This window comes from Aotus nancymaae, unplaced genomic scaffold (assembly GCF_030222135.1).
Source record: "Aotus nancymaae isolate 86718 unplaced genomic scaffold, 86718_ANA_hifiasm-v0.15.2.pri h1tg000062l, whole genome shotgun sequence".
Lineage (NCBI taxonomy): Eukaryota > Metazoa > Chordata > Mammalia > Primates > Aotidae > Aotus > Aotus nancymaae.
The window spans coordinates 26,128,254-26,143,258 of record NW_026988476.1 but is presented as its reverse complement, the minus strand read 5'-3'; the positions used below and the strand labels follow the sequence as shown (position 1 = coordinate 26,143,258).

General features: G+C 45.9%; 1 protein-coding gene across 1 annotated transcript in view; it reads right to left on the bottom strand.

The window, feature by feature from the left end:
- Positions 1 to 14,266, bottom strand: part of PELI2 (pellino E3 ubiquitin protein ligase family member 2) — a 177,793-nt gene extending 163,527 nt beyond the window's left edge. Inside the window, exon 1 of the mRNA XM_021670828.2 lies at positions 14,187 to 14,266. Coding sequence (XP_021526503.1) covers positions 14,187 to 14,263 — 77 coding nt within the window. The 5' untranslated portion in view covers positions 14,264 to 14,266. The remainder of the gene's footprint in view (positions 1 to 14,186) is intronic.
- Positions 14,267 to 15,005: the final 739 nt, after the last annotated feature.

Here is a 15,005-nt window from a genome sequence, read left to right as displayed (position 1 = left end):
CAACATGGTGAGTGTTCAAGTAGATAAAAAGACCCAATTAGATCAGAGAAACATTCACTTAAACTGAGCTGAAAGGGCAACAGAAAGCCCTTCTCCTGAGGCAGCTGAGCTCTATTGTCTGGATTTAATAATGGAGGTAACAGGAAAAACAGGGGCAGGCACTCTCTGACCCTTTCCATGGGCCTGGAGGAGATGAACAGAACATGAACATAAGCAGGCCACCAAGCCATCAAGCAGCGGGCGGGGGTGGCTCCAGCAGGGCTGTCCGCCTACACAGCTGTCCACCCCACGACAGGAGTCCCACGGAGCAATCTCCAGCATTTCCACTGTCATCATCACAACTTCGGACCTTAATGTAAAACATTATGTTATATCCTCCTTATCTCTATCAAAAGTTATTACGGATAATGATACAGCCTTAGGGCAGGGACTCCAGTCTTGCAAAGTCCTGATGAAGCTTATGCTTTTATCAGGACTTTGCAAGACTCGAGTCCCTGCCCTTAGAATCTGAGACCTGGATTCAAATTCCTGAACTTCAAAATCCTTTACTGACTGTGCAGAGTTATACAAGTCATTCAGTGTCTGGGCACCAGCAGCATTTCCTCATTTGTTCAATGGGGATGGCATCGCCTCCTCCAGGCCTGCTGTAAAGGAGCACATGGTATGTGGAAGGAGCCTGGGCCCCTTTATAAGCCTCTCACACTGGGCAAGAGACTCCAAGTTCAATTTACTAATTTATCATTAGTAAACTGCACAGGAGCAAGGAAAATTAAGTGAGGGGTAATGCCTCTGCTCAGACCTCCTCACTACCTGCAAAGATAGAAGCAACTCTCTCCTGAACTCGGACAATTAAAGAGCTTGCTTACTTATTTACTTATTTGTTTATTTATTTATTTGAGACAGGGTCTCACTCTGTCGCCCAGGATGGAGGGCGGTGGAGTGACAGTTTTATTTTTTAAACAACACTAAGTCTGTATGCTTTATTATCCTGGACAAGATTTCCAAGTAACAAACGCCAAATATGAGCTTTGACTAAGGGAGGTAAGGAGTGGGAAGAAAAGAAAAAAAATTACTAAGGTGATGAAGATTTGCGCCTTTTCCATCTGGGGAAAAAGTGAGCTGTGTTGCCTTTTAATATTCAAAACAGTAGTGTAGAGGCAGACTACCATGATAAGACAATAATTCAACTGAAGGGCATTCTGGTGCGTGTAAACTACTCAGGTTTCACCCTTGTGTCGCTTATTACATTAGCAGAACCTGATGATTGAATTACTTCCCTGCAGAGCTTCCAGGTCTCTGGTTTTTCCCATATAACATCTAACACCGCTTATCAAGATGCTGTATTTGTCCTTTGGTATTTTACCAATTGATATCTTAAGATGCCTGCTTGCTCAGAATGTTTTTCAGAAACTCTGGGTCATATGTGCCTCAACACCTATGTAACCAAAAAGGCTTAACTGCTCTCACAGGAAGGTTGAAACTATACATTGTAAAGCTATGCCAGCTCTCAGAAGGGTCTAAGTCAACTGAGTTTCATCAAAGCCTTAGAGCTGGCATCTGGTCTAAGTTAACACTCACAATAAGTAAATAAAAGGCACTTTTCCTAGACTGCTGTTGGACTACGCTTTTTAGATTAGCTAGACCAAGTGCCAGTGCTGAAACAAGTTACAGCAAGTACTGTTAGCGAGGAGATAGGAGCCATACGGTCTTTTCCCTCAGTCAATCCTAACAGGAAGATCAAAAGACAAGAAAGGAAAAATCAGCGTAACAGTGACGTTAGTCCCAGGCAAAGACAGACCTTTATTAGAGAGAAAAAGTACTTGAAGCCCCTTTTCAAACCATAAGCAAAATACAAATGCTAGTCTAAATGACCAACAACGGCAACAAAAGCGAAAAGATTTCAAGGGTACATGCCGCAGCTAATAAGGTTAGAGAGCTTTTCTGGAAGGAGGAAGCAAATGGATCGTCTTAAAAACTAGAGAAATGAACTGTGAATTATTGTGGATGATAAAGGCAGGTTTTTCTGCCTTTACCCAACATCCAATTCATATTGAAGCATCAATTCAATATGAAATATAATTATATATATTATAATATATTCAGGAAAATAGAGCAGATAATGAGGATTCATTTTTATTTCCTCATAAACATACATTTAATTTTCTGAAAACATACTAGGAGCACAATACTTAGGTGGGTGAAACAGGTATGTGGGCAACTTCCCAAGAAAACTAAATGTAAGCTGTAAACGCAAGAAAAAAGCATTTAACCTTATTGGTAACTTCTTTGAATGAATGAAGTTTAACGTCACTACGTTTAATGAGAATAACCAGTATGGCAAGGATTTGGTTTAAAAGTAAAATAAAAACATACAAAACTGCTTTGGAACACACACAGTAAAGGCAGGACTGAACAACTTCGGGTCAGAAGGGCCTAGGTTCGAATCAGCACTCTGTCACATGTGGCCCTGCACAGGCTTCTCAAGCACCATGACTCAGTTTCATCTGTAAAATGATGAGTGAGGGTACCTACCTCCCTTGGTAAACATTTAAAGAGGCCACACACGAGCAGCACTTTACAAAGGACCCAGCTAAGAATCAACACTCAATAAAGGGCAGATATCATCAGGGCTCAGGAGCCAGCCCTCTGGGGACCTCCCCCAGGGAGCCGGAAGAACCAGCCCACTAAGCAGCAAGAGTCTAGCCAGAATTTCCTCATCTCCGCAGGAAAAGGAAAAAAAACCTCAGATCTCGATGCTTCCTCTTTAAGAATAATTTTTAACTGCAGGTTCTGGCCAGAAACCTCCAGGTCAATTCAAAAGGGAGTGGTGCACCCTGAGACATGGCAAAGGTCGAGATGGGAACACAACCGGGCCAAGCAGGGCAGCCCCTGAGTGATCCAAGACCCCCACCTGCAGCAAACACAAGTCCAGAAATCTACTCTGCTCTTTTCTCCAGCAATGGGATCAATTACACCCTCAGAGGCGCTGGTCTGGGGGCAAAATGCCAGTCCCACCTGCCCCACACGACTGCTGCCACAACTCAGCAAGAGACAGCCAAGACCCCAAGGCAGAGGGACAAGCCCATCCCTGCTTGAAACAACAGCCTGGAGAAAGAGCAGCCCATTCTGCCTTCTAAGGGCGATCCCCTAGCTGGTGGGCACACTCTGCATCCTCAGATGCAGGGAAAGAGCATGGGGCTATGGCGGACAACACACTCAGGACCCCATTCCTTGGGCCTCCAGGGAAAGCAAGGCTCCGGAAAACAGTTGTCTGAATGGGTAACAGGAAAGAGGTCTTGGATCACTAACTGCTCTGCCAGTGGGGTTTAACCCAAACACATTCACTGGTTCCAGCACAAGTTTCAAAAGCAAACCACTGAGTGTCCAAATGATTAGATGGATCGTGTTACTCCACCTCACTGTCACCATCACATAGGAGGAGACTACACCCAATGTGAGCAACTGTTCTTTGGCAGGGGAAGTGAGACAAACTAGGAGGGAAATGAACTGCAAAAGAGAAACAAGACTATTTGGAGATTTCAAGCAAGACCGGGTCCTAAGGATTAGTTCACTAACCTAACTCAGAAGGAGTAACAGTCTGAATAATGCCTGGAAATGTGAGCAGGGCTTTCTCCTCCCAGAGACCTCAGTCTTCCTTGGGCCCAGGTCCTTCCTTTCAAGTCTCTCTCATCACACTGGCCCTTTCACCCCTTTGATTCCAGAGGCGCTGGATATTTCTCAGCCTCTCAGCCCCTCAACCTCTCTATATGCCTTAAGGCACTCTGCTCTGCCCTTGCTAGACCTTGGCTAACTCTCCCTCCCCATCTCTGCTGACATGGAATCCCTCCCTCCCCACAAAAACCTGCCCTCCCCAAAAAACAAATTTTGTCCCCTACTGCACATGAAACCCTGTACTTCTCCTTGACAGCACCTTGTCAGGTTTGCTTAAAGTGCTTCCTTCCTGGTGGACTGTATGCTCCATGAAGGCAGGGACCACTCCGACATTACCTACTATAACCCTAGCCCAAGTATTTAAATACCCCAACCTGACTTTCCAACTTCACCTCCCTCCCTCCAAGTACTTCAGCCTCCAGCCGAACCCCTACAAGGTTCCAAAATCACCACTGCTCTAAAAAAACCCAGGTCACCCCTCGAGGCTCTGCTAAAGGCCACCTGCCCCAGGAAATCCTTCCCAATCTCCCAGTAAGACACACGCCTCTCACCTTCACCCTGGTGGAAAGAGTCGAGCATGAGAGCCATAAGGACCTACCTTCTAATCAGATTCCCACTAACTAGGGGAGTGAGCATGAACAAGTCACTAAGCTGCAGCTTCACTGCCCAAATAATAAAATTGAACTCCCGGGAAGAATAGTGGAACCTGGCACATATTATGCCCAGAGCTCTCACCCACCGCGCCTCTACACCCTATTAATGATTTGTTGCTAAGTTGTCTGTCTTGCCGTTACACTGTGTATCCCTGACGGTAGGGCAGTGGGAGCATTTCCTTGTGTAGGCTCCACCACCCCTAGTCCTCTGAAATGAAATCAGCCTCATCTAGTAGCAACAACAACAGCATACCTAACACAAACTGAGTAGTCAGTGTTTGGTGTGTACATTTAAACAGTGCTTAATTCCTAGTATGTACAGGGAATCCCATTTTTTTCCTTCAACTTAAAGTTCAGGGGTACATATACAGGATCAATGAATCCCATTTTTTATTAAATATAATCATGCAGAACACACAAGCAATAAAATATATACATATACACATGTACCTCAAAGTTCCTAGTGTAATTTTAAGCTTTAAAAACTACAAAATTATAAAAGCTACAAACTTAACATCATTTGGAAGTTCAATCATTTCAACTTTTTACACTCAGTTGATCAATTTTGAATCCAAAAGTTTTGATTTTACACTTTTCAGCCCCTCTCATCAGAAGTGAAAAATGCTAAACTTCCCCAAACAGAATTTAGGGAAATTTCAGAAGTTACATTCACTTTAGCCACCAGAAGAATGTTTGCATTTTCTTTCTATGGCAACATGTTCAATCTGGAGGCAGTACCGGTGTCTGATGCGCCGTAGCTCTCCCCACCCTGAGTACCGTGCAGGTGGCTGGCAGCAGTGACTGCTGTTGCATTTTGTCTCTCTTTTGTAGAGTACGCTGGCCTACCCCCAAACTGCACCACACAAGAGCACTCTTCTGCCTTGGCTTGCTTCTCACCAATACAGAACCGTTCTCCATGGTGTGGAGGAGAAGTTGAGTATTTTAGGAATTGTACTTACTGCCGGCAGTCATAGACAGGTACAACCTATATAAATGAGCTCTTCATCCTGTCCTTTAACCACTGAACGCAGTGTTAAAACATTTTTTGGTCCCTCCGCCATCCTGTAACCGCAGGATGCTAGTACAGATTACCTCACCTATGCGAATCTCTGATAGTTCTGTTATTTCATGTCAGGTGACCTTTAAAAGCTTGAAAATCTGTGTCACGCATTAGCTCTCCTAGGCGAAAGCTGCTTATGTTCCAGTCTACCAGAAGCATGGTTCTCAGCAAGCTAGGCTATTCTCCAACTGCCATGCTCTCAACAAATTTCAGGAGATAATATTGATTACGGAGATTAACAAATGCAAAAAGACTCGCAGATGACTTACATATGATAAAGTTACTCCAAAAATGCATTTGTTAGCTAAGATTTTCAAACCATACAGTACTTAGTGTTTGGAATAACTCATCCAAAAGGCTGAAATTGTGCTCACTAGAATGGTCGATAACCTGAGGAGACAAACAACTCAACAAAAACTTAATGAATTTATTTCCTATCAATCTTGTCAGGTTGCATCCTCAATTCTATCCAGAGCATGTAATGAAATTACCCGAACCATAATGTAATCTTACGTACTACATCAAGGATCTAGTCAGCATAATTTTCTGCAATCTGGTGTGAAAGCACGCTCCTTTGTGTCTATGATTCTTCTGCAGGAAGGGCCTTCCCCAACGCAATCAATCAATCACCAATCAATCAATCAGTCCAGAAAAGCCTAATCGCTCACCCATCACCAGTTCTGGTTATAATTAGTGTTCTATAATCACGGAGCAGGAAGCACAAGATGGGAAAGGAGGGGGGGCCGCCAAGGTCCTCCAAGGCACTTGGTAATCATGATCAGCCGTTTCATACGAACAGCCTAGAAGCCAAACACGACAACTGCTCGCTTTGGTTAAATTCTGCTAAGCCAGTACTAATAAGAATGGAAGTACAAAGCTTGAATAATGATTTCTTATCCTAAAAACAGATTCTGCATGAGCAGAAAAGCATAGATAAGCAGAGTGATGTGTTTGAGAGTGAGAAGCGTTATGTGGATGGCTGGAAAGAAAACCTCAATAGAGAATGACTCGCAATAGCCTTAAACCTGCTGCTGAAAATGCCCCTGATGCATATTTATTAGGTCTGTCGTCCAAGAGGCTTGTATGCCACAGTATTTCCAGCATCATTAACAGGCATTAATGACCACAGCCTTTCAACGCCACTGTAGCGCACTGCAATGCAGCTCTGAGCAGCTGGTGGAATCAGAACAGATGGCCTGCTTCCCTTCAAGGCAGGACTTTCTGCAGGTGACAACATGACTGCTAGGTGACTGACAAAAAGAAAAACAAACAAAAGTTGAAACTGGAGTATCTGATGTCAGTCAAGCACATGTTTGGTTTCTCAGAAAAACTTTGACTTGGACCCTAAAGGTTGGTAGGATTGTTTGCAAAACTGCAGTTGTGCTACAGAAGCAGAGTGCTCCTTCCAAGTCAACAAACATTCAATGAGCCCTGGCCACATCTCCATATAGGGTGGCACACTAGGGTGTGTCACAGAAACCCATTTCTCCAAGAGGCTAAGTGAGTGCCTAACATGCACCAGAAAGGTAAGTCCAGCACTCCAAGGGAGGTGGAAGTCAGGGTTCCTACTCTCAAGGGGCAATACATTCTGGTGGAAATGCAATTTCCCATCTAGGCACCTGCCGAGCAGCACAGAGGGCAGAGCTGTGTTTTTGTCCAGGGATGCTTAACTATCTGTCCTTACACTTGTTTACACTTCTATTTTCCCTTCAGTAAACTGCTTATATACTTCGCCTCCTTAACAATGGAATACTTGGAATCTTCTGATTGTAAAAGTAGAACCCACTGAAGGTGGCTTAAACAGGAAAAAAGTAAATAAAAATTGAAAGAAGTGAGGACTCTCCAAGCAAACAGGATGATTTTCCCAGAAAAGCTTTCCAGATTATCCTGCCCAAAAGGGTCCTTTGCTACCTTATTCGTAGCATTTTACCTGCCCATTCACCCAACCCTACCCACTCAATCACTCTCTTCCTCCTTATCCTGCTTTAGTTTCCTCCCAGCAGTTGCTGAAATTCCATTTCTTATCTACTCATTTGATGGCTCACCTCTCCCAACAAAAGGTAAACTCCAAGCAGGCAGGAAGGGAAGTTGTCTGTCTTGTTTGCTGGTGTAGCCCAGGGCTGGGAGTAGTGCTGGTCCTCAGTCAATATTTTGAGTCACTGAAGGAATGGTCAATCACACGAAACTAGGTCTCAAGAGATATTGGGACCAGGAACTAGAAGCAAGATGGCTGCCCTCTAACTCACATTCCATTCTCTCTTTGCCTTGTTGGGCTCCAGCCTCAGTTTCTCCTTCTAACTCCACTATGCCTTCTTTGCAGAGAGCTTTCTTCACTCCCATCTCACACTGGAAAACCCTGCAACAGTCTTCTGTAACCTTAGGCTAAAGTCCAAAACTCTTCCAATATCTTATAAGCCCTTCATGATCGTCCCCCTATTACCACCCCTCACATTATTTCATTCAATCATTCTTTTCTAGCAAGAGAGAGTGTTTCTCTGTTCCTCAAAGTAGTTGCCTGTGCTCATCTCTAAGTTGTAGAATACTCCGAATCTTCTTCGGAAAGCACTTGTTCCCTCTGACCTCCATCCTGGTCATCCACTCCTCATCCTGGAGCAAGGCTAAGGGACCCTGCTAACTCATCCACCATCCCAATCCCAGCCTTCTGGTCTCCAAGCTAGGCTGTCAGCGCTGCTGCAGCAGCAGGGATCAAGACTGTCTTGTTCACCTGTGCATCCCTTAGTGCAATGTACAGCATCTGACGAAAGGCAGATGCTCAAATATTTGGGGAATAAATAAATGAACCGTGTATCAGTAATGGTTATTCACGAAGGGGCTGGGACAAGAATAAGAGAGCAGTTCAGCAGGACAAGGAATGTGTCTGCCTTGTACTAGCTGTATTCCTCATGCCTGGAAGAGTAGACAGCCAATAAATATTTGCTGAATGAATACATTCCTGGCTCGCCTGATAGAACTCCACCCCTTTCTCTCCCACTTGAGAAAACCTATCAGAATGCAAGAGGGTGAAAAATGGCATTATTAACAGATCATCTCTGAATCATTTGAAAGATCCACACTTTATTACTTGTCATAAATTACTGGCCACATACCCTCAAGACTGATCATCACCCGTGAGGTAGTTTAGACAGTGGTTGAGAACAGCTGATTTAGAAAAAGCTAAAAAAAAAAAAAAAGGAAGCACTTTCCACTCTTATTATTTTTATTTTCCAGAAGATGAAGGTGACAATAGGCTCAGTAAGAACTAAAAACTGAATTATTCTAACCTTTACTTTTATTTTTATAAAATAGATTTCTGCACACCCCAGGAGAAACCTTTAATTAAACCAAAGACATTATAAATTCCTTTCACAGTTAATTCCCTCCCATACCAATGAGGTCTACCAAGTTGCTGTTGTCTCCATTCAAAAGCCGACTTACAACCCCACATACGTACCTTCAGGAAGGCCGCACCACAAGCCTGGCACAGCAGATACAAAACCAGCACTCCAATATGACAATACTGGTGTACCTCAAATAGAGCAACGGCTATTTTGTTTTTAGTCTTTTGTACATATTTTATCTTTTTGATAAAATGTATGGTAAAATTACTAAACCTGAATCAAGCCTGTTTTACTTTTACATATATACAGCATCCCCAAATATTCATCACACAAAGAAACACAACCAGAAATGAAAAGCCCTAATGAAGGTTTCAGTCGTGGTGTGTTAAAGAGAGAAACAAATCTGAGAAAGCCAGACTAGAAACCACACAGCAACACAGACAGCCACATATTCCAAACAAGGCTAAAGTTAGTACAGGAAAATATAGCAACCCAAAGCAAGTAACACCATAACCCTTAACAGCCTACAGAATTAGACACTCCATCCACATAAACAGATCACCCCACATGCTGAGTGACAGGAAAGATTTTGTTTTATAAATTTTTTTTAAAGTTCAAAGGCCTTTTAGTCTATAAAATATACTAGTGTCTGATGTCTTTGGGCCCAAATTAGAGTGGAGGATGAGAAAAGGAAAAGTGTTAGGGTGTATTTGAAGGTTTCTTATGGCCACCAAAGGGTGGAGTAGTCAAGGCAAAGTGCCAAGGTTACAAGCAACAACAAAAAGCATATAGAAATTGGGATCTGCTAAAGAAAAAAAACAAAACCATAAACTCTACAAGCTACTATAGTCTTCTTTGTCTTGCCTAACAGGACACTGCATCATCCAAAGGAAATGAGGCAGGGACCTACCTATTTCTTCTTGCAGAGCCTAATCAATTTCTACTAAGATATTTCATTTTTCAGTCATATTTAAAAATTTTCATTTGTAGAGGTTCTTACTCTCTTTTTGTGCCAAGAATCCCTTTGGCAGTCTGATGAAGCCTACCGAGCCCTTCTCAGACCAATGTTTTTAAACATATAAAACACAAAGGATTACAACTGGAATCAGTTATACTTAATTATCAAAATAGTCTTAAATTGCAATACATATGTGCACTTCTGTTTTAATGTATTAAATAACAAAATCTAGAAGCAAGTCTTTTGCCTACACTGATAATTGAGTGAAAATGCTAAATTGCAGTTTGAATATCATGAAAATAAAGATATTTTTCCCCCATCCAAGTTCAAGAACTTTCCAAATTCCATCTGTAGACCCCAGGTTAAGAACCCTTGGTTGAGAGAACCAATAAAAATACATTTCGTGAAGCATCCAAAGAAAAAAAAAAACTTGCAAAATGCATTATCCATTCAACTGTGAGGTGAGAGGAACTAAGAGAGCAAGCAATATTTTTCCAAAAACCAGGATGGGCCATTAGTCAACAAGAGAGCCACATGCTTCAAATTGAATCCAGAAAGGATGCTTTGAGGAACTGACAGCACTGCTGGAATCTGTCTCAAGGTGGAGAAAGGGTGAAGTGGGAGTACAGCCACCCAGCTCAGCCCAGATCAACTATGAACCTGAACAACCCTCTTTCCTTCCGGGATCCTCAGTTTCTTCATGAACAAAATACAAGTGCTAAACGTGTACCATGACTCTTAGGCCCCCTTCCAGTCCTAAATTTCTTTTTTATTTTTTAATTATACTTTAAGTTCTGGGGTACATGTGCAGAACGTGCAGGTTTGTTACATAGGTATACATGTGCCATGGTGGTTTGCTGCACCCAGCAACCCGTCATCTACATTAGGTATTTCTCCTAATGCTATCCAGTCCTAAATTGTTTTCATGAGGTCATCTACTCTTTATGCTAGTTATTTCAGTCTATTTAGCTAAAATTCAAAACATCATTGTCTTCCTTAAACTTGGAACATAAAGTTTTACCCAATTTAAATGCTCTCATGGGTAACCTAACACCAGTGAGTCTAACAGATGTGTATCATTACAACTTTTTTAAACGTTCTGTTTTTACAAACATCTCCTTCATAAAAAACAACCACAGCATTGGTCTTTGCTGCTATTCAAACAACTGTCAGGGAACTTAGATTATGTAACTACTTATCTTCCACATCTGAACCACTGAATAGAATAACTGAGCACAGACCAGGAAGGGTCTACCTAATAACTGAGCACAGACCAGGAAGGGTCTACCCAATAACTGAGCACAGACCAGGAAGGGTCTACCCAATAACTGAGCACAGACCAGGAAGGGTCTACCCAATAACTGAGCACAGACCAGGAAGGGTCTACCTAATAACTGAGCACAGACCAGGAAGGGTCTACCCAATAACTGAGCACAGACCAGGAAGGGTCTACCTGAAGGCTACCTAATCCAAACACATTTTGCAATTGATAAAGCAACAGAGAGGAGGAGGAACTAAGCCAAAGTCACAGAGCCAGTCAGCAAAAGAGCAGGGCTTATGCAGGTCGCCCACCTGTGAATGCATATTCTTCCCACTATACCAAACTGTCCCTCAAATCCTGAGCCACTTCCCTAACCTTAAAACATCTGCAAGTTTAAAAATAGCAAAAAGACCTGCTGGGTAGACCAGTCATTTTTTTCTACCTTTGGTTAAGCAATGGGCACAACAAAGAATTGTAGCTATGATACATCAACTGGCTGGAATCACAAAATTATTAAATTCCACTAACCTGCCCAGAAAGTGATGAGCTCACTAAAATCCTAGCTATGTGGAAATCTCTTAATAATACCGTGTAACACACAAAAAGATACAGAAGTATTTATATAAGGATATAGACATCTATCAGCTCTTCATTCTGCTCTCCAGGATTTCCTAGTAATATTTTACTATGACATTCAAGAGAGAGCAAAAAGGTCACACAACCATTAAAAAGAAAAGAAAAAGCCCTGTATTTGACAAGCAAAAGCTTATGTCAATATCAAATATTAGGCATTTTTAGATCTCAGGAATCATCTCACTATTCAGAAAATCTACTTGAAATTTTCTGTTTTCCAATATTAATGTCCCAGAGGACATAAAGATAAAATCATAAAGGTGATATTAATTCTATGTGAATGTTATTGTTGTTTTAAGATGAAGTACACGGTCTCAAGTCCTAAGGGTGGAATATGAATAAGGTTCTCTTTAAAAATCTATCTATCTAGCCACTCTTTCACCTGCACTCTTCAGTGTGTTCAACATTGCTAAAGAGTCAGAAACCTACTCTCAAAAAAAGAAAAACACCACAATTCAAGTATTCAAAAACCAGACTAGCATCCTCTACTCACATTTCACTTCCTCAGAGAGAACTTCTCTGACCTTCCAGTCGAAGAAAGTACTACTCACCTAAGCTGTCACTCTCCAAGTTTATCAACTCCTCTTTAGAACTTGGCTACACCTGAAATTGTCACTTATTACTCATCTATTTGCATGTTTCTGTTTATGCCTGCCATTCCACACTAAAATGAGAGTTCCCTGTTCTCACTGCATCAGCAATGCCTCAACAGCACAAACACAGAGTAGATACACAAATGACAGTTGAATGTCTTGCCCACTAAGTGCCAACTATGCCATACTTTGGTCTCCTGGAAAAGCATTAGCAAAGGGCAGAGCATATGCAACTCCAACGTGATTTCCACAGGCTCCTGTGGAGTAAGACTATGATACTACGACAATCCAGTGTTTAAATCCTTTCCGTGGCTTCGGAATGCCCTGCACTTCCAGCTATGAACACAAAACCTCTCCAGGCCCTCTCACTGCTTTTCTGAAACATCTCAACCATGATTTCCTCTAAAGGAAATAATGAAATAAAGTCCTGGCTGACGTTAATCTTTCGCGTCAAGTTCACAGTGTTAAACATACTTTGAAGGCAGCCACACAAACAAAACCAAACTCCACAAAATTAGGTTGGGCTGAAGTTACATAAGACAGACTAAACTGTGGCTTTTCTACTGTCATTCCTCCTGCCTTCCAGGGAACCCTGCTATTTGTCTTTGAAGTGCAATGAAGATGCAGGTGAGAAAAACACTTTTCTGCAAACAGCTTCAAAATAGGTAATGGGATATCCAATACCCCTCCACTTAATGCGCTAGCAACAAAGTCAGGAAGACTGGGAAGCTTTGAGCTGTGCGGGGTCTGGAATTTTCTCTTAAAAACTCCTCTCTTTAAAATTATTTTTAAGTCAGTACTAACTTCAAGGCACTCACTTATCAAAACACGTTTTGCAAAGTTCCCCGAGTCTTCCCACAGCCATGAGTCCTCATCTGTGTGCTAAGCCTACCTATCAGCGCCCAGGATGTTCTGAATACAGGTCTTTTAATGCAGAAGGACAAAAGCGCGGGTTTCCAGGAGCGACACATCCAAAGGGGAAAAAAATAATCCTTTCTTCAACACTAAACCCAAGTTGCTCGTTTCCCCCCTCCACCCAGTTTCCTGCACTTCCCCCCTCCTCTTCCCCTTTCACTGCCCACTTTATCCAGCTTTAATCCCGCGAAGCCTCTCTCCTGGCTTATTAAGGGTAAACAATAGAAATGTCACAAGGAAACTCAGGAAGTAGATGAAGTCTCTAATTGCTGCCGTTTAACGATTGTACATAATTATTATCTTCAAAATGCGGCTTTCACCAGCGGAGAGGGAGCCGAGTCGGGCGAGGCTGGCGAGCTCCCCGCCGCCGGGAGGGCAACGGCGAGACCGGGGGGATGCGGCCCGCGCCCGGGTGCCAGGCCCCGAGCAGCCGCATCCTGGCCCCTCCCCTCCGGGCACTCCGGCAGGGAGAAGCGAAGGGCCGGCCGGCCGGCCCGGGTCACACACAGTTCACCGCCCTCGGGCTGCGGCGGTCAGCGGAACAATTTGCAGAGCGCAGCCGGGAATCCCACAGCCCGCGGCGGCCCAAGCTCACGGAGCAGCGCTCGGAGTTCGGAGGCGCGGGAGCCACGGTCCGCGAGGGAGGTGGGAAGACTGGGCTCCGGGCCGACCGGCTTCTCGGCTTCGGGAAGCGACCCTGCGAAGTGCCTGCGACGGATGCACCTCACCCCGGGTCCTTGCCTGCTCTCCCGAGCCCAGACGCGGCGCGCGGGAAGTGGAGCCCCTGCCCGCCCCCCCACGGTACGGCCGCGGAGCGGGTGCTCGGCGCTGCCCCCGCGGGGTCGCCTGAGTCCCGGCCACCACTTCCTCCGCCGCGTCCTCCCCGCGGACAGCGCAGCCCGGCACCCGCCGCAGCGCCCCGAGCGCGCGCCGAAGGGGGGCATCCCGCCCCCGCGCCGCCGTCCCGGCCCTGCAAGCCGCTCCCGCCGCCCCGAGCGCCCCGGCGGTCCCCGGACAGCGCCGAGCCACCCGCCAGCCCCGCTCAAGGATGCAGGAGCTCCCCGCCCGCCCCCCTGCCCGGGACCGGGGACCCCAGGACTCACCCCAGCACCACCAGCTCCCCGTATTTCACTGGCTCCTTATTGGGGGCGCAGTGCTCCTCCTGGCCGGGGGAAAACATGGAGCCCCGCTCGGCCGCGGACGCCGCCGCGGACGCCGCCGCCTCCGCCGCGATCCCTGCCGAGTCCGCGCCGCCGCTACAATCCCATCCCGAGAACGGGGTGAGCGCGCCGGGGAAGGGCACGGCGGCAAAGGGGGCGCGGGGCGGCCAGTCCCGCGGCTGCTCCGTCTTGGCTGCGCGGCTGCCCCTCCTGACTCCCCGGAGCTCCGCGCGCCGCGGCCGCCCGGAGTCAGAGCCGGCAACAAATGGGACCAGGCAGCAGGGGGACCTGCCCGCGCCGAGCACCGCCGCCGAAGCCCCGCGGGAGGGAGGAAGGGAAGGAGGAGGGAGCCGGCGCACGAGGGGCGGGGGCCGCGCGGGGGAGGCGGGGGCCGGCGCGCGGGCAGGTGGGAGCCGCCCCGCCCCACGTGGAGCCAGCCTCCCGCCCCCGGCCCTCGGGGCCCCCCTCCCCTGACGCGTGGGGCCGCCCGCGCCCACTCCCCGCCCCCCTCGGCCGGCGGAGGCTCGGCCCCCGTGTTATGTAAACATAGAGTAAAAGGGAAAGGAAGTTCTTAAAGGAGCAGGTCTATTTTTTTTCCTCACTTCCTTCCCCAAACTTAGAGCGCGGGGTCCTCAGTCCTCGCCGCCGGGTTCTCGAGCCGCGAAGGCCCGCGGGAGATCCTGGAAGCGACCGGCCGCGGGTGCCAAGCCCGCGTTTTCCCGGCTGGAGTTCGACGGGATTAACTTCCTCTCCGGGTAGAAG